Genomic DNA, 19,852 nt, shown 5'->3' with positions numbered 1-19,852 from the left:
TGCATCCTATGTTTGTTGGTATGGTATATTTTCATTTTTGTTTGTCTCCAGATATTTTTTGATTTCTCCTTTAATTTCTTCAATGATCCATGAGTTGTTCAGTAGCTTACTCTTCACATATTTGTCACTTTCCCAGCTTTTTTCTTGTAGTTGCTATCTAGTTCCATAGCATTATAATCGGGAAAGATGCTTGATATGATTTCAATCTTCTTGAATTTATTGAGGCTTGCCTTGTTTCCCAACAAATGGTCTGTCTTTGAGAATGTTCCATGTGCACTTGAGAAGAATGTGTATTCTAGGGCCAGCCCTGTGGCCAAGTGGTTAGGGTCTACTTTATCTTATGTAAGTATGGCAACACCTGCTTTCTTTAGTTTGTCATTAGCTTGGAGTATCGTCTTCCATCCCTTCACTCTGAGGCTGTGTTTGTCTTAGAGCTGAGATGTGTTTCCTGGAGGCAGCATATTGTTGGGTCGTTTTGTTTTAATCGATCCAGCCACTCAGTGTCTTCTGATTGAAGAATTCATCCATTTACATTGAGTGATTATTGATGTATGAATGCTTAATGCTCGCATTTTATCACTTGTTTTCTGGTTGTCCTGTATTTCCCTTATTTCTCATCCCATGTATTTCAGACTGCCAATTCAGTTTGGTTGTTCTTTATGATGGTTTTCTCAGTTTTCTCTTTATTTATAATTTGTGTCTCTGTTCTCATTATTTGTTTAGTGGTTACTGGGAGGTATGTATAAAAGATCTCATAGATGAGATAGTCCATTTTCTGATAGCCTCTTATTTTCTGAGTCTAAGCAGGTTCCATCCATTTCCTCTTCCCCTTCTAGGTTATTGTTGTCACAACTTATTCCGTTTTGTGTTGTGAGTTTGTGGTTAAAATGATCTGATTATATTTATTCTTGATGTTTTCTTTTCCTCTATCTTTTATGTTATAATTCAGGGTTTGCTAATCTGTTTTGATAGCAGGTTGCAATTTTCTGATTTTGTCTGCCTATTTACCTCCTTGCTCAATCTTTTGTAAACGCTTTCTCTTTTTCTCAGGTATGGGGGCCTTCTTGATTACATCTTGTAGGGAGGGTCTTATGGCAATGAACTCCCTCAGCTTTTGTTTAACTGGGAAAGTTTTTATTTCTCCATTATATCTGAAGTACACACCATCCATTATGCTTGATGGGGAGCCTCCCCACTGGGTCCAAACCTGGGCCACTCCCTGGGACCATGGCAGCACTGTGGGCTCTCCCATCAGATGAGAAAGCATGGAGGCTCAGGGCTGCCATCACCTGTTCCCACAGTTGCACCAAAGTGCACTCCCACTCTCAGGGCCACAGCAGTGCTATGGGTGCTCGAGCCAGGAAAGCAATCACATGTGTGTCCAGGGCTACCAGGAGACTACAGAATGTTCACCTATCTCCACCACCTCCCTAAGGGTAGTCCATCGCCCTTCAGATGTATAGCTGCATGGGTCTCTCAGGGGTCCTGATGTGATGTGTGGGTATCCTCCACTGAACAGTGAATGTCCATTTAGTTGTAGTTTGAAGGGGGAGAAATAAAGGGAACAGCTCACTCTGCCATGTTGCTGACATCACCAGACCATCTTTTAGTTGTCTTTATCATTGCCTTAAATTCTCTGCAGACAAATGAGCCCCTTTGTTACCTGCACCCAGGGCAGACCAGACCCGTGTTCCCACCTCATTGGCAGACCATTCATACAATTTATTTGAATCTGAAACTGTTTGTTCCTCTTCGGAGAAAGAAAGAAGGAAGAATGGTACAGGTTTTAGCTAGTCAATATGGATCATAAGGAAAAATAAAGCTGGAGTAGGCAAAAATGAAGAGGGCTCATTTATAAAAAGGAGTTTCCTTCGGTAACTATCAATATGTTTGATTTAGTAAATGAATTATGTAAGATGGATCTAAAAGAACATCTAGCACCTCCATGGATGTGTGGGTTCACAGAATATTTGCTAAGCTAGGTTTGTTTGTTTTAGGAAACTTGGGAAGGCAATATCTCTAGGCTCTGAAAAGCCAAGTGCATTATTCAGGAGGTAAAATGAGGAAATGTTTTTAAATGATAGGGGGTGGAGAGAGATTAAGAAACAATGCTGAAGAACATTTTCCTATTCCTTATAATATGGTTTCTGGAAACACATTGCCTTTTTCTTTTTCTAAGGCTAATCAAGAAAAAAACAAAAGACTTTTTTTGGCACTATATTTAAAACAAATACTTAAGCAAGCTGCAAAAAAGCCTTCTTCTGGCTCTGGACTAGGGATTTTCATTTCATGCATTATTCAGTACTCCTTGCTCTGGATACAACACAGTACGTAGCAGTTTTCTCTGCTGTGCTCATTAGCACGAAATATTTACAGTTTGTGGGAAGGTTTGTACATATATTTTTTAGTTTGTTTCCTAGTAAATTTTGAAAAGTGACTGGAAGTTATTTATATTTATTTATTTTATGTATTCTTAGAAGGCTACATAAAATACGGTAAGATATCTTAAATTTTTAAAAGAGCAAAAGAAAGAAAAGCAAGTGTGCAACTCTATAGAAACGCTAGGAGCTTGTAACAAGCTGAAGACTGTCTCTTTAGCTTAACTTGTATGCTGATGCTTGTTAAAGAATGATAAGGCTGACTTCATCAGGGGGACGACTACAATGGGGTTTTGCAGTAGAGAGATTGGGCTCAATTCTGAATAAAGAAGGAAAAGAGGGGATTTATAGTTAAGGAGCAGGGTGGGAGTCAGCAGATGAAAAATTACAAAGAGGAGACATCAGAGGGAAAGGGGAATTTCTAGCTAAATCAACTTGACAGGATTTTTGCTGAAGGAAGGCCAGAGTGATCTCAGAGAACAAGAGTGGGGTATTGTCACTAAACTGACTTAGCAAGATTCTTGCTAAAATTGGGCAGTGCAAAGACACAGAAGTCCCAAGCTTGGGCCTCAGTGAGGAGAGGGCTCAGAGGAACCTGCCTAAAGTTTGGCCAAGGAGAGAATCTTTGTCAACAAGAAGCTAAGTAAGTTCCAAAGCTAAACAAAGTTACTTAGCCCCAGAGGTAAATTAGAGAACATCCCAGCCTTACCCCATACACCCATGCTTTGCATATACTGGAGAATAAATGGATGCCCTACAGAATAATGACAGGCTTATGATGAATTCTTAGAGAATAAGGTTTCATATTGATGTTTCAGAACTATCTCTAATACTGGCCCTTTAAGAAATTTGAAAAAAAAAAAAGATTTGTAAATGACTTGACTTTCTCTTTTCCTGTTTCTTAACTCACTAAGTGCTACCCTGGGCTTTGTGAAATTAAGATTTAAGCAATTTCCCTGGAGATATTTTACCATTTTAAATTGATTAATGAGGGGCTGGCCGGGTGGCACAATGGTTAGGTTTGCTCGCCCCACTTCAACAGCCCGTGGTTCGCTGGTTCGGATCCCAGGCGTAGACCTACCCACTGCTTACCAAGCCATGCTGTGGCAGGCATCCCACATATAAAGTGGAGGAAGATGGGCATGAATGTTAGCTCAGGGCCAGTCTTCCTCAGCAAAAAGAGGAGGATTAGTGGCAGATGTTAGCTCAGGGCTAATATTCCTCAAAAATAAATAAATAAATAAAATAAAAAGATAAGTTGTATTTAACGAAACAGGGAAGATCAAAAGCCATTTGACTCTTAACAATATAAATTTACTTCATAATTTCATTAACTCAGGAAGCATTGGGATGGAATGCACCGTAAAGACTCATGCCAATGCACAGAATTATTTGTGGGGTTTTTTTGCTATCTTGATTCTAATTAATTTTCAGAAGCTGTGTAGTTATATACCTTAGCTTTGCATACCCTACATTTCTGTCTTTTTCATGACCTGTGTGCTTGGAAGGACCTGAGAGAAGGATGGCCCTTGAAAACCTGAGAAATAAGCAAAGCATGCCCTCTCGTGTCTCCTCCCTACACTCATCTTCCCTTTCTTGACATACTTGTAATCTGCCCCAGATCCTGAGTCCTTTGGGACTTTGCATGTAGCTAGCCATTATGAATGGCTCTCCCAGAAACCGAGAAAATAAAATCTCCTAAACTCCAAGGAGTTGCTCTTTTATCATAAAATCTCTGACTAGCTAGAGGATGAGACAATTCCCTCTGCCCATCACCCTCCACCCTGCCTGTCTCTCCCTACCCTGCCCATCCCTCCCCACCCTGCCATTCTAATGATTTCTTATCACGCTGTCCTGTCTAGCTTCCTGAAGGACCCCTGCTAAATGGGCCTAAGTACTATTAATTATGTTGGTATATTCATGTCTCTTTCAGAAGCTAATTAAGGGTTCTGCCTTGAATACCTCCATTTATAAATTAATCTGTTCAGTGTAGTCTACTCATATGAAGTAACAGATTTGGGAAATAAAAGCATATTGATAAAACATGTCTTTTATTAAGTAGAGGTCTGTATTCATATAAAACTTTTAGCATCAATGAATACCTTAGAAATTAGAGATAAAATTAGAAATAAAAGCAAAATTCATGTTTAAGCTATTCTTATATTTCAGAACACAAATATTAGACATGAATAAAATAGGAATGTATCTCATTCTGAAAACTAAAGAGACTTAAAGCTTTCCTTATTTTGTCTGACTTCAGATGTCCTCTCGATTTGTTTTATGACATATAACTTTGAAATCAATTTAATTTATAACATCTGCATTCAAAGCTTTCCAATATTGAGCTTCTCTTTTTGATTTTGTTTTTTATATGTACACATACATGCTCTAATTTCTAGTTACAGCATCAGTATTTTATGTCTAGATTTCTGGAAAGAAGTTTGCGTTAGAACATATGGTCTAGGGGCTGTGTGCCACATTTGAAACACGGGATGTTTTTATGCCTGGATTGTTATGGTTTCTACTGTCTGTGTGTTTTAATCAACTTTCAAATTACAAATAAGAACCCATCTAGTGATTCACATTTAGTACTTCTCAGACTATAGCTAATAAATACTTTATCCTAATGTTCTTTGTTAGCAACTAACAAATCTTGTATGCTCTCAAGTGGAAATATTTCTTTTCCTTATGTAAAGTAGATGTAAGAGGATGAGTGGGAAATGGATTAATTCATTCATGCAGCAAAAAGAAGGGCAGTGAGGTTTCCTTACAGCCCAAGCTGAGAGTCTGTTTCTGCAAGCTGTTTGCTGCCGTCACCTGCCTGCTACTGTCTGGGCCCAGTGGCAGGGGCTCAGCTTGTGTCACTGTCTGAATATACCTATGTCCTTTCTAATGCACCATCAGCTCACCTGGCCTCTGGTTACTCTGCTACCCCCCAGCCAGCATTTGCATGTATCCAGTCCAAAATACCTGAGTTGTGTTTTCATTTACATTTATTACAAAATAATTTCTAATTTGATTTATTCTTGACACACAGGTTATTTAGAAGAGTTACTTAGTTTCCAAATATTTGAGAGATTTTCCATTAATCTTTCTGGTTTTGATTTTTAGTTTAATTCCATGTGGTCAGAGCACATACTTTGTATGATTTGAGTCCTCTTAAATTTATTGAGACTTGTTTTATGGTCCAGAATATGATCTATCTTGATAAATGTTCCATGGCACATGGAAGAATGTGACTTCTGCTGTTTGGGGATTGTTCAGTAATGTTGTTCAAGTCTTTCATATCCTTACTAATCTTCTCTCTACTTGTTCTATTAATATTGAGAGGGCGGTAGGGCGGTTCGAAATTTCTTACTTGCCTATTTCTCCTCCAGTTCTTTCAGTTTTTGCTTTACGTGGTTTGAAGTTCTGGTCTTAGAAGCAGAAACATTTAGAGTTGTTGTGACTACTTCATAGATTGATTCATTTATCATTGTGAAATGATCTTCATTATCCCTGGTAAGATTCTTTGCTCTGAAATCTACTTTGTCTAATATTAAGAAAGTCACTCCAGATCTCTTTTGATTAGTGTTAGCATGGTATATCTTTTTTCCATCATTTTATTTTTAACCTATTTTTGTCTTATATTTAAAGTGCATTTCTTATAGAAAGCATATAGTCAGGCCTTGCTTTTTTAAATCTAATCTGACAATCTCTGCCTTTTAATTTGTGTATTTAGACTACTTTCCTTTAAAAATGACTGTTAATGAGTTTGTGGTGTTAGATATTACCTGTGTTCCTTGTAATGTGCCATTGGCTCACTTGGCCTCTGGTTGCTCTAATGCTCACCTAAAGCCTGACACAAAATTCACGTGTCCAGTCCAAAAGATCAGAGTTGAGCTTAAAAGGAATTTAATACAAGAGCACAACTATTCTTGAAATTCCTGGATAGACACAAAATACCAAAACTGACTCAAGAAGAAATGGAAAATCTGAAAAGATCTGAAGCAAGTAGACCTTAAATTAGTAACCAAAACCCTTCCCAGAGGGGCCGGCCCCGTGGCCAAGTAGTTAAGTTCGTGCGCTCCGCTGCAGGCGGCCCAGTGTTTCATCAGTTCAAATCCTGGGTTCAAATCCACAACTAGAAGGACCCACAGCTAAGAATATACAACTATGTACCAGGGGGCTTTGGGGAGAAAAAGGAAAAAAATAAAATCTTAAAAAAAAAAAACCCTTCCTAGATACACACAAAAAAGCCCAGTACTAGATAGTTTCTCTGATGAATTATACTAAAGTTTTAAAGAAGAATTAACACCAATTCTTCAGAAAACATCCTGAAAAATAGAAGATGAGGCACCACTTCTCTACTCATTCTCAGAGGCTAGTATTACCCTGATACCAAAACCAGACAAATACATCACAGGAAAACAAAGCTACAGACCAATGACTCTTATGAATATAGACTCAAAACCACAACAAAATACCAGCAAATGGAATCCAGCAATCTCTAAAAAGGATTATTCGTCATGACCAGCTCATATTTAACTGAGGAATGCAAGTGGTTCAACATACAAAATCTATCAGTGTAACCGAATATATTAATATAATAAAGGCCAAAAACCACATGAGCATATCAACAAATGCAAAAAAAGCATTTGACAAAAATCTAACATATTCTCATGATAAATACACTCAACAAACTAGGAATGGAAGGAAACTTCTCACTCTGATAAAGATCATCTCTGAAATACCCACAATTGACATCTTGCTTAATAAGGAAAGACTGAAGGCTTTCCTCCTAAGACGAGATTAAGACAAGAATGTCAGCTCTCACTACTTCTATTCAACATTGTTCTAAAAGTTCTCGCCTGAGCAATTAATCCCCAAAAGAAATAAAAGGTATTCAGATAGAAGAAAGAAGTAAACTACTTGCAGGTGGCGTGATCTTCTGTAGAGAAAATCTTAAGGAAGCCACCAAAAGACTACTAGAACTAATAAACATACTTAGTGCTACAGGATACAAGATCAACATGCAAAAATAGTTGTATTTCTACACACTAGCAACAAACAGACTGAAGCTGGAATTAAGATGAAAATTCCATTTACAGTAGCATTTATAGTATATAATAATATATAATATAAAATATATTGGAATAAGTTTAACAACAGAACTGCTAGACAGGTATTCTAAAGACTAGCAAACATTGTTTAATGAAATCAAAGAAGACCTAAATAAATGGAAAGACATCCATGTTTACGGTTTGGAAAACTTAGGTTGTTAAGATTGCAGAACTCTGCAAATTGATTCAATCAATCCCTATTAAAATCCCAGGTGACTCTTTTGCAAAAATTGACAAGCTGACCCTAAAATTCATATGGAAATGTAAAGTACCCAGAATAGCCAAAATAAGCTTAAAAAAGAAGAACAAAGTTGGAGGACTCACACTTCCTGATTTTAAAGCATAGTCCAAAGCTATAGCAATCAAGACAGTGTGATAGTGGCATTGGAAGAGACATATAGATCAATGCCACATATCCCCAGGCAAAAGAGTGAAGTTGTATCTCTACCTTACACCATGTACAAAAATTAATTCCAAAGAGATCAAAGACTTAAATGTAAGAGCTAAAACTATGAAACTCTTTGAAGGAAACATAGGTATAAATATTCATAATCTTGGAGACATAGCAAAATCACAAGCAAGAAAAGAAAAAGTAGATAAATTGGACTTCATAAAAACGAAAAACTTTTAGGGCTGGCCCCGTGGCCCAGTGGTTAAGTTCACACACTCTGCTGCAGGTGGCCCAGTGTTGCGTTGGTTCAGATCCTGGGCGCGGACATGGCACTGCTCATTGGGCCACACTGAGGAAGCGTCCCACATGCCACAACTAGAAGGACCCACAACGAAGAATATACAACTATGTACCGGGGGGCTTTGGGAAGAAAAAGGAAAAAAATAAAATCTTAAAAAAAAAAAAGAAAAACTTTTGTGCATCAAATGATACTACTAAGAAAATGAAAAGAAAACAGAATGGGAGAAAGCATTTGCAAATTATATATCTGATAAGGGTCTCATATGCAGAATATATAAAGAATTGTTACAACTTAACAACTAAAGGACAATCCAATTTTAAAAATAGGAAGTGAATTGAATAGACAGTTTCCAAAGAAGATACGTAAATGGCCTATATGTACATGAAAATATGCTTAACTTTTCATTAGTCATTAGAGATATGTAAATCAAACCACAGTGAGATACTATTTCAAACTCACAAGGATGGCAATAGTTAAAAAGACGTAGAATAACAGTGTTGGTGAGGATGTGGAGAAATTGGGAAATCTCATACCTTGCTGGTGGGATTGTAAAATAGTGCAGCCATTTTCTGAAACAGTTTGCCAGTTCCTCAAAATGTTAAATGTAAAGTTACCATATCACCCAACAATTTCACTCCTAGGTGTATACCCATGAGAATTGAAAATATATGTCCATGCAAGAAATTTGTACACAAATTTTATTACCAACGTTATTCATAAAAGTAAAAGAATGGAAACAGCCAAATGCTAATCAACTGATGAATGGATAAACAATATGTGGTATATCCATACAATGGAATATTATTCGGCAGAAAAAGGAATGAAGTACTGATTCATGCTACAACATGTATGATCCTCAAAAACATCACATTAAGGGAAAGAAGCCGGACATAAAAGGCTACATAGTCTATGATTCAATTTATGTGAAATATCCGGAATAGACAAATTTATAGAGACGTAACGTAGATTTGTTGTTACTAGGGTCAGGGGGAAAAGAGGAATGGGGAGTGACTGCTAATATGTATGAGGTATTTTTGCGGGATGATGAAAATGTTCTGGAGTTACATAGGGGTATGATTGCACAACTTTGTGAGTATACTAAAACCACTGAATTTTATACATTCACGATAAGATGATGAACTTTTTGGTATGTTAATTATATCTCTGAAAAATATTTAAATTATCATGAAAGTTCAATTAAGAAAATTTAAGCAAGGTGTATAGATCTGTATGAAAATCGACAGCTTTTTATTTACCTTTAAATTGAAGAAGATAATGAAGGAAATATCCTATTCACAACCTTAAATGTAAACCTGAGCTATCTAGGAATAATCCTAAGAGATGATATGTGTTACCAAGATGAAATCTCTTTAGAGAGATTTGGAAGAAAATTTAAATAAATGGAGACACACATTGAATCACTGAATGGGAAGATTTGAGGTGCTAAGATTCAGCTTGCAAGAATACAAGCTTGTGAGACAGGGCTCATCTGTATCCTGAGCACTTAGCACAGCATGGTGCCTCATGCACATTAAAGTGCTGAGTAAATCTTTGTTGAATGGATAAACCAAATAAGAGAATTTAGCAAAATAATTCTAACAGTCATCTTTAAAAATAAAGAAGAGCTAAGAATATTCAGATAAAACTAAGGCAAGAAGGTAAGATTATAGATATTGCAATATATTATCAAAAAGCAATATTCAAAGGGTAAATCAGTAGGTCAAGAGGACAAAGTAGAGAGCCCCAAGCAGGTTTTTATATCAGACAATCTAACTATATGGTAAACAAAAAAAGCTTTCCAAAACAATGGGGTGAAGGGAGCAATGGCCGACCCAACAAAGAAGGGTTTGGAAGTTAGCTACATATTTAGAAAAAATTACCTTAGAGTCTCATCTCAACTTATAAGAATTTCAATAAATTATAAAACTAAATGCAAAAAATTTGAATGAAACTGAGAAATTATAGATTAATATTTAATTTATTTCAGATTGGGAAATGGAAGAGACCAAAAGAGAAAAATGTCAATTGGATTGCATAAATATTTTAAACTTCTGCATAGCGAAAAAAAAACCAACCATAAATTAAAAGGCGAACAGCAAACTGGGAAAATATAATAGGTGTATTTTATAGACCAGTGCTGTTCGATAGAAGTATAACTGAGCCACAAATGTGAGCCCATATGTAATTTTGGATTTTCCAGTAGCCATATTAAAACCATAAGAAGCAAGTGAAGTTAAATGTAATGATACATTTTATTTAACCCAACATATTTGAAATATTGCCATTCTAACGTAATTAACATACAAAATTTTTAATAAGATATTTTCTATTCTTGGTTTGGACTAAGTCTTGAAAATCCGCTGTGTGTTTGGCACTTATAACACATCCCAATTCAGACAGGCACTCAATGTCCATTGTATTTAGTGGCTGTTGTATGAGAAAGTGCAGTCGTAGAGTTAATAGAAATACGAAGTCTAGAGCTGCGAGCAGACAATTCAAAGGAGAAGAAAGACAATTGGAAAAAAAACTTTTTTTAATGTTCAATGAGACTAGTAATTAAAGCAGAGTAAAATGAAATACTGTGGTCCAACTTTTCACGAATTTGAATAGGAAAAGTTTTTTTTTAAATTATAGTTGTCAACCATATTAAGTATCCAGTAGGGTAAGACACTCTCGTACTCTGCTAGAGAGAGCATAAATTGGTACAATCCACTAGAAATATTTGGTAATATGTATCAAGAGCGCTTGAAAAACTGAGTTATCTTATTTTTTGAAAGCTAAAGCACCATCTACAGTGAGCCATGAAGGAATAAGTAGGAATTAGCTAAATTAGATGTTTGTATTTATGGGCGAGGGACAGCAAGGAAAGCTGAGGACAGAGGTTCAGATGGAAGAGGCAAGGAGGAACCAATTTTTAAAGGCTTTTTGGCATACTAAGGAACTAGGATTTGAGTGGAGAGCCACTGAAGGACTATGAACAGGGGAGCAACATGATCAGAAGTGCAATTTAGAAAGATCATTGTGGCTTCAATGTGAACTGAGGGTGGGCAAGACCAATAACGAGACTAGTTAGGAAGCTACTATAGGAACAGGTGGATGGCCAGGAGCGATATAATGACAATGGAGATGGAGAAAAATAGAAGGATTTGAAAGATAGTAAAGAAGTAGAAATTAAATTTTTGGTCAATCATTTCATGACTGGAATGTGGATGACGGAGAAAAATCAAAGTTAATTCTTAGGTTTCTGCTTTGAGCCATTAGGTGGCACTAGTTGCTGAGACAGCTAGCACAAGAGCAAAGTGGATTGGAGGAGGGAGGCGTGGAGAGAGGGATGATTTTATCTGGGGACCTGTTGATGCCCAGTAGGTCATTTAGTATACGGATCTTGAGCTCAGGAGAGTGATCTAAACTAAAGATACAGATTTGGGACTTGCTAGCATGTAGATAACTGACGAAACAGGAGAGTTAGATGGATGGCCTGGGCACAGCATGTGGAGCAAGAATAGAAGATGGCCGTTTAGGAGATTCTTGAGGAGCACTGCCTTTTAAGAGGAAGACTGAGGAAGAGGAATCTGCAACAGAGACTGAAAAGGAGCTGACAGAGGAGTAGGAATGAAATCAAGAAAATGCGACATAATGGAAGCCAAATGCTTCAGTGATGCCAAAAGCTGGAGAAAGATCAAGTAAAATGAGGACTGAACAGTATCAATTATATATTTGAAGAAGGTAATTGGTAACCTAAGTCCAAGTCCATACAGTGGAGTTTTATGAGCTCGAACCAGAAAGCTATGGGAAGTGAAAAAGTAGAAACAGATAAATAGTGGTAGCCAATCCTGGGTTGCTATTTTTTTTTTCGCCGTTTCATCATGATTTCCAAGACTTTATCCACTATTAATAATGAGAACTGAATGTGTACTTTAAATATGCCATTTTTATATTAAATTCTGGAAATTTCTTGTAATCTTATATACGTTACTGCTTTCCTTCAGACATAGTAAAGCCTTCTGAACAGATGTATCCTGAAGCTGTCCATGAAAATATTAGTAGAAAAAGTAATCTATATAAGAAGTTTAATGATTGTATCTTTTTTTCTAAAGCTATATTTCATATAAATGCACATCTAGGGATTTTGTTTTTAGAGCTTGGTTTCTAGGGAGTAAACACATATAAACTTAACAAGGGCTCATTTTTTAAAAATATAGCAAAATTTTCTCATTTTATTTAAGGTCACACTATAAAAATTCATCTTATTCCATTTTACAGAAACCAATATCCTGAAATGCTTAGACTGGAGTGCAGAGTTGTGTTATTGTGTTTCCTGGGATCTGAAAGCCAGTGAAATCAGTAAGAGGAGGCTCATGAGGACTTTTGCTTTGGGTTTCCCCCTCTGGAAATGAGATTATGGGATCTCTGACAGTCTTGGATTGTCAGACTATACAATAAATACCCAAAGGGTCATTGGTAAAATGTGAAAATTTCTCATAACTTAAAATTGGGATTTGTTGATTAAAAGATTGCCCAGCTGGGATCATACAGATTTCCTCTGCAAAAGACAAGCACATCTGGTTGAGAATTATTTTAAAGAAGACAGTTATTTAACAAATCCACTATTAGGTCTCTTTGAGTTTTAGAATTTCAGTGTGGATTATGAAATCTTCAAGTACCAGAAAAATAAATGATTTACCACATCTTAGCCATGGAAAGAAAATGAAAATCATAACTATTTTTCTCTGAAGCCCTGCTTCTTGACCTAATGAAAACCCCTCGCAGTAACCTGAGTTCCTCTGGGTTGAGGAAAAACCTCCCCCTCGTTCCATACAGCTCCACCCCTGTCCCCCAAAGACAACTTACATTTCCCTGCTTTGTACTTTGCAATGTGATTCCCATCAACCAGAATATCTCCTTTTATCGTCTCCATTCTCCTCCATTTCTACCTATTATTATCCATCAAGGCCCAGATCAAATACCACCCATTCTATTAGAATACTGGACTTAGTAGCAACATACAACATCTAGTACATGCTGTTTTATATGGTAGCTGTTTGCACACTTATTTCTGGTTAGATTGTAAGCATCTAGAAGACAAGAACCATGTCGTATGCCTCTCATGTTGCATAACCTGATACCTAGCAGAGGGTGGTCACCATATAAATGTTTGTTCTTTATAATTATATTTCAGATATTCACATTGAATCAAGCTAGAATTTGGAATAATTCTCTCTTTCTGCCCTAGCCAAAATAGAAAGCAGAAAAATGGGATAGATTTCATCTTTTGAGACCCTAGTCATTCAAGATTTATTTATTTATTTATTTTTAAGATTGGCACCTGAGCTAACAACTGTTGCCAATCTTCTTTTTTTTTTCTGCTTTCTGCTTTTTCTCCCCAAATCCCCCCAGTACATAGTTGTATATTTTAGTTGTGGGTCCTTCTAGTTGTGGCACGTGGGACGCTGCCTCAGCGTGGCCTGACAAGCGGTGCCATATCCACGCCCAGGATCCGAACCAGCGAAACCCTGGACTGTCGCAACAGAGCACACAAACTTAACCACTCGGCCACAGGGCTGGCCCCATCAAAATTTAGAATTCATCCAGGTATAACCAGAAACAATTATGTGTCCATAGTGGCTACAAGTTGCTTCTGCAGAAAATAAGACTGGCACTAACAAAAATATTAATTTTTTAACAAATTTCTCTCACTTCTAAGATACAGTTCTTTGAATCTTTTGATCTGCTGATTACAATGGAAGGCTTCTTACAGGATTAATAATTGGGCAAGAGGTTAAAAGTTGTTTAAAGACGTGTATAGACACTGTAATTTAAAACACAAATAATCATTCACCAATATTTTTTAAATAAAGCCTCTTCTTTGTCTATGGGTCTGATGTTTGGAGTGCGTTGTTCTCTTTCCAGCATAAAATATCCCAACACATTATCTACTGTTTACAAAGTCGGTTCTTCAAATAGGAGTGAGAATCTAAAGAATTTTTTTGAAGTAATCTGAGTGTAGACTCTTTCTAGATTTTTGGCAACCCCAATTTATTAAAATCTCCTCACTTTACCCTAAGTTAACAGCTTATTTTAGTGACTCACCTTTGAGTCTTTCCAAAGGGTTTAACATAGATTTTTTTTATACAAATGTGTCTCGTTGTGTTTTACGGTCATGTAATTATTTTACTTATAATTTAATTAAGTTATATATTATGATAGCAATGGACGTAAGTTGGGGACAAATACAACTGATTTTTAATAAGTATCAATTCAACTGGTTGGAGCAGAAGTGTTTGAGGCACAGTAGACTGCTGCCATTAGCTGCCAGTGCCAGCGTTCAGCAGGACGTGGGCAGTACTCAATATGTTTCACAAAGGACACGGAGAATAACTGTTAATCTAGTGAACTGGTTAAAAGGAGAGCAGTTAAAGAGACCTTCTGTTGTCCTCTTATTTTATACTAATATCTTTCTGACGTTGTTCTACAGAAAAATTGAGGATAAGTATTTTATTCAGAATTAAGTAACTTCGTCCTGTGTGTTAGATGAAGGACAACAGAGTTAAAGATATGGGGGAAAAGGATAAATAGGAATCTGCTGGAAAATAACTTTTTTTACTGGATGTATTATGTTAATTCAGGGAGTGCTACCAAAGGTCTATAGAGAGAGAAAACATGGCATAATACATTTAAGCTCTTTCAGGTGTGTTTGTTTCATTTCTGGATTGATAATGATTTTTATGAAGAATTCATATGAATACTTAATTAAAAATGTTGAAAGAATGAGAGGGAGGAGGGAATAGAAAAGTTGGGAAAATGAATTTATTTTTGCCTTTTGGAAATTGATTATGGATTCCCTCATAGAATCATAAACCACACATGGTGGTTTGTGAAGTCACAATTTTAAGATGTAAAATATGAGAATGGGTGTGGGGAGTTAAAATCAACTGAGAGTATTCTGGAGATGAAATTAAAGAATAGCTAGATGAAAGGAGCCCTGCTGTAAGGTTGGATTTTGTCTTCACACAACAGAGATGCAACAGTTGTTAGATAGCATCTAATCGAGTAGCTCTCAACCCTGGCTACTCATTTGAGTCATATATACAGAAAAAAGAAATTTTTTTAATCACTAAATTTCTTATAGGTCATCCCAATATTCTTCCTTAATGCAACCTCGTATTCAGTTACCCTAGTATTTAAATTTCCCCTTCATGGTTTTCATACTTATTTCATCATTATTTTTGGTAATGTGATAAAATGACTATGAAGGGGGGTCATATAAAATGATTTTTAGAAAAATACCTTTTATAACATTCTACTACTAAAAAAATAACTGGTTCAAGCAAGCTTTTGATTTAGTATAACATTGTAAAATTCAACTACCCATTTTCAGGACTATTTTTTGATCCCTCAGAAACCCTTCTGAGTAGTGTTTGCCTATAGATCTTTCTAAGGTCCTGAGAACTTTCCTTGAAATATCTTAATATTTCTTTGAGACGTAGTCGAAAGAATTCCACTCTATACAAATCTATTGACTCACTGGCCTCTAATGCTGGATTTTTGTTCTTATATTGGGAGATAAACTAGAATGAAATTAAGTGAGAATATGAGCAATACTATTTCTGGTTCTTCTCATGTTAAAACTCTGCAGAAGTACGTTTTGGTGGGTATAAGTTTTTCCTAGAAAAATAAGATATTGGAGAGTTTCACTTTCTCAGTATTAGATTTGCCTTCACATTTTGATGTCTTACCTTTCCAGGGTTTTGAAGGTGTTTCTTTCACGAACAGCCCAACGGATTCCATATATGACTGGTGGACGGGTCATGAGGATGCTGGCCGTAATACTCCTGGTAGTATTTTGGTTTCTCATTGGCTGGACTTCATCTGTTTGTCAGAATTTGGAGAGGCAGATTTCGCTTATTGGCCAAGGGCAAACATCTGATCACCTCATCTTCAACATGTGCCTCATTGAGCGCTGGGATTACATGACAGCAGTTGGTATGTGGTCACTTATTTCATGTGATTGTCCTGTCCTTTTGCCAGTAACATTAAAATGGACTTCTTTAGAAGCCTTGCCAAACCCTTTCACAGAGCCTAAAGGAATTTTACCTAATAAGGTTTTGGTAAAACAATATTATGAAAAGGACAATAATGACATACAGAATGCAACCTTTTTTTCTGGAAGTTTCCATTCTTTTTTCAAAAGTATGCAGCTTTGTTGAGAAAAATGTAATACAGTAAATCATGAAAGAGAAATGCAGTAAATAAAGGCAACTTCTTTGCTACAAAGAGACTTTCTGCATTCCATCTTATCAGTGTGATCTTATTTGATTAACAGTAGCTATTCTCTTGACTTATTTCTTTAGTTGGAAAAAAAAAAGGAAGCATGCAGGTATTTTTTATACAGTTTTGGTCCAATGATATATCAGACTTGGTATCTAGGGCATTCCTTGTGAAGAGATTTTCTCTGCAAAATTTCTAATTAATCTATCTTTCCTCTAAATATAATTTATTAGGAACTCCCCAGAGGTCTAGTGTTACGTAAAAACAGAGCCATGCTTGTTGGGAGGAGTAAGAGTTATGTGTCTCAGATGCTGGAGAACTTGGAAGAACCACAGGATGATTTGGGCCAAAAACACAGATTATCTTTCTGGCAAATTTTTTGAAAAATTAAGAAGAGAAATCCATAGGAATTTTTCTGTTGTTAATATTAGGCTATTTTAAGCTAAGCTTCCAAAGATGCAGAAAAAAGAATGAAAACAGACCCGTATTATTTTGTTGTTGTTCCCCCTCAGTAAGCCACAGGACAAATCTTCATTTTATTTGGAAGATGTCAAAAATAAACACGAGTTTAATTCCTATTTTCTGTCTCCACGACATTTGGCAATTGTTGGTTGAACATTTACATTTAATATCTTGCTAAATAAATTTTTTTAGTATTTTGCTAAGTAAATTTTGCTAGAAGCTAACAAAATGTGTATTTAGTGTACAGCTTAAATGGAATAATATTTTTTTGGCCAAGATTTTTAGGAATCTTATAGGCCTGATATCTGTAATAGTAAAGCAATGTGAGTAAGTACAGGGAATGATTATAATGACAATATATAAAGCCAATCATTGTATTTTGATGAATATCAAAGAAGCTATCAAATGGCATCAGTAGACCCATATCAGTAGATATCGATGTCAGAAAATAACGCATAGAACTAAGGTAGGAAGCAATTCTGATTCTGACGTTAGTCTGGACATGAAAATTAAACAAATTGTATAGATATAAAATTTCCACTTGATAGAAATCTCTAACATTATTTTATATTCTTCAATTCAAGTTAACCAAAGTAGGAAAAGTAACTTCCCTGTATTACTGTGAAGAGAAACCTGCTATATTTCTTTTCTGTTTTACAAAAAATATAATACTGAAAATACATGATGAGGCATCAATGGATAAGGAAAAAACAAGAGGAAAGCATGGCCTATTCATTTAGCATTTTTTTACACATTGGTTTTGAGATGTATTCTAGACCTTTTAAAAATTTATTTTGCTCTCTAAAGATCACATTTGTGATCACTATGTAGAAAAAATGGAATATGTAACTGGTATTTACTTGCATTTAATTTTATATGAACTTTATAAATAAGGAAGAATTTTATACAATAATTAAGGTCCACTGAGTACCAATAATTTCTCTAGTACTGTTTTGAACACTTTATGAGAGATGTAAAATGATTAAAAGCCTTATTCTTCTCACCAGGTAGCTTATTATTGGTTTATATGAATAGATGAAAATTGTTAAAAATTATTAAAAAGCAAACGTAGGTGGTAAAGACTCTTGGTACAATTGTAGTTCAGTAAAGGAAGAGCACAGTTTGGACTAGAACCCAGGGATCTTTATAAAGAAGAAGTTCTTTGAGCCATGGATAACATTTAGATTATCGTAAAGAGGTGTAGAGAACATTCACTTTGGTAGGAATGGTGATAGGAATGGCAGATGAAGGAGGAGGGAATTGTATGAAGCGTGAAAGAAATGCCTAACCAGGAAAGAGGATGATGCTGGAACCCGTGGTGAATAAAGCTGCATGGTTAAGTTTATTGAGAGTCTTGAAAACATATTAGAGGCACTTGGGGAACCAGGTAAGCGATGTGATGAATCCTTAAGTTCAGTCTACATTGCTTTTAGGATGTATATTTTTTAAGTGAAATTTACCAAATTCAGGAATTTTGGAGTTGGAATCATTACAAAGGAGACTTAGAGCAGTGGTTCTCAAATTGCCATCTCAGAACCAGCAACAGCACCTGGGAAGCTGCCAGAAATACAAATTCCTAGGCCCATCTCCAGACTCCCTCAATCAGACACTCTGGAGTAGCGGGGCCAAGCCATCTGTGTTTAACAAGCCCTCTAGGTGATGCTGATGTTACTCTAAAGTACAGAACAACTGACTCAGAGGAAGTAATCGGCTGAACCTAATAGAACACAATGATCACTTATCTCAGTTGTGCTCTGGGTTCCGTAACACTCGTGCTGTTTCCCCTGACCCACCACTAGAACATTCTTCACAATGATCATTTCAAATCTTGTATTATTGCCTCCCTTCACACCTCCAAACTACCCATGTTTCTCTTTTGTCTTAGACGACATCTACTTGAGAAAGTAAGTAGGAGCCATCAGATAGGAGTGTCTTCCAATTCTTGCCTACATATCTGTCAACCTTCCTATATTCCTACCCATTCGTATTTCTTCTCTCTTATATTATGTAAGCTAACTCCTGTGCCACACTCATCCAGCAATGACCCCCTCATCTCCTGTGACCTCTCTCACTTTATGTGACTTTTCTGTTATCTGAAACTCTCCTCCCTCCCAAGTTACTTGTTGAAGAATTAATTTTCATTCTGACTGTAACTTTCTCTCCTGGTTTATTTGTTTAACTCTTCCTTCTACAATATTTCTTTAATATCATGGGCTGTTTTTTTGTACTTTACTCCCACTAAATTCTGCTTTCCTCTAGAGAGAAAGTTCACCAGGTAGCAAATTTTTCCACTAGCAAGGAAGGAACTATGAAAAAAGTGGGCATTTTAAAATACATTAATTGTGGATAATACCAGAGAAGGGGACAAAGAGAGCAAGGAGGACTCTGTACTCATCTCCCAGCCCTGAGGTGGGAAGCACAAGAGAGAATAAAGATCCATAGCTTGAGAGGGCTGCAGGCAATGCGGTTCCTAGGACAGCAACCAGGTCTCAGTTAAGATAAGGAGGTAGATCAGAAGGAGAAAGTCAAATACCTTATGATCTCACTCATAAGTAGAAGATAAAAACGACAAAAACAAAAAACACATAGCATTGGAGATTGGACTGGTGGTTACCATTGGGGAAGGCGGGAGGGGGGAGGGCAAAAGGGGTGATTAGGGTCACATGTGAGGGGATGCACTATAATTAGTGTTCGGGTGGTGAACAGAATGTAATGTATACAGAATTTGAAATATTTACATCTGAAAAAAAAATTTTTAAAAAATAAAAATAAAAAAAAGATAAGGAGGTAGAGAGAAGCTCCGAGAAGAGACTGATCATGACGGGAAGATCCAGGTCATGGCTTTAGGAGTGAGATAGAAGTAGCAAGACTTGAGAGGCAGGAATTAGTTAAGCTAATACTCCCAAAGGTGTTAAACAACGTTAAAGTCTCTTAGAAAATAAAAGACCAG

At 36.3% G+C, this 19,852-nt stretch overlaps 1 protein-coding gene across 2 annotated transcripts in view; it reads left to right on the top strand.

Annotated features, from left to right (window-relative positions):
* The window catches only part of GPR158 (G protein-coupled receptor 158), a 408,291-nt gene that overhangs the window by 366,113 nt on the left and 22,326 nt on the right, over positions 1-19,852 (top strand). For both annotated transcript variants that reach the window (XM_070254823.1, XM_001495442.7), the window contains one exon: positions 15,917-16,155. In XM_070254823.1, the coding sequence (XP_070110924.1) occupies positions 15,917-16,155 (239 nt within the window). The remainder of the gene's footprint in view (positions 1-15,916; positions 16,156-19,852) is intronic.

The sequence above is a fragment of the Equus caballus genome, chromosome 29, assembly GCF_041296265.1.
Source record: "Equus caballus isolate H_3958 breed thoroughbred chromosome 29, TB-T2T, whole genome shotgun sequence".
Taxonomy (NCBI): Eukaryota; Metazoa; Chordata; class Mammalia; order Perissodactyla; family Equidae; genus Equus; species Equus caballus.
This window is presented reverse-complemented; position numbering and strand designations above follow the sequence as displayed.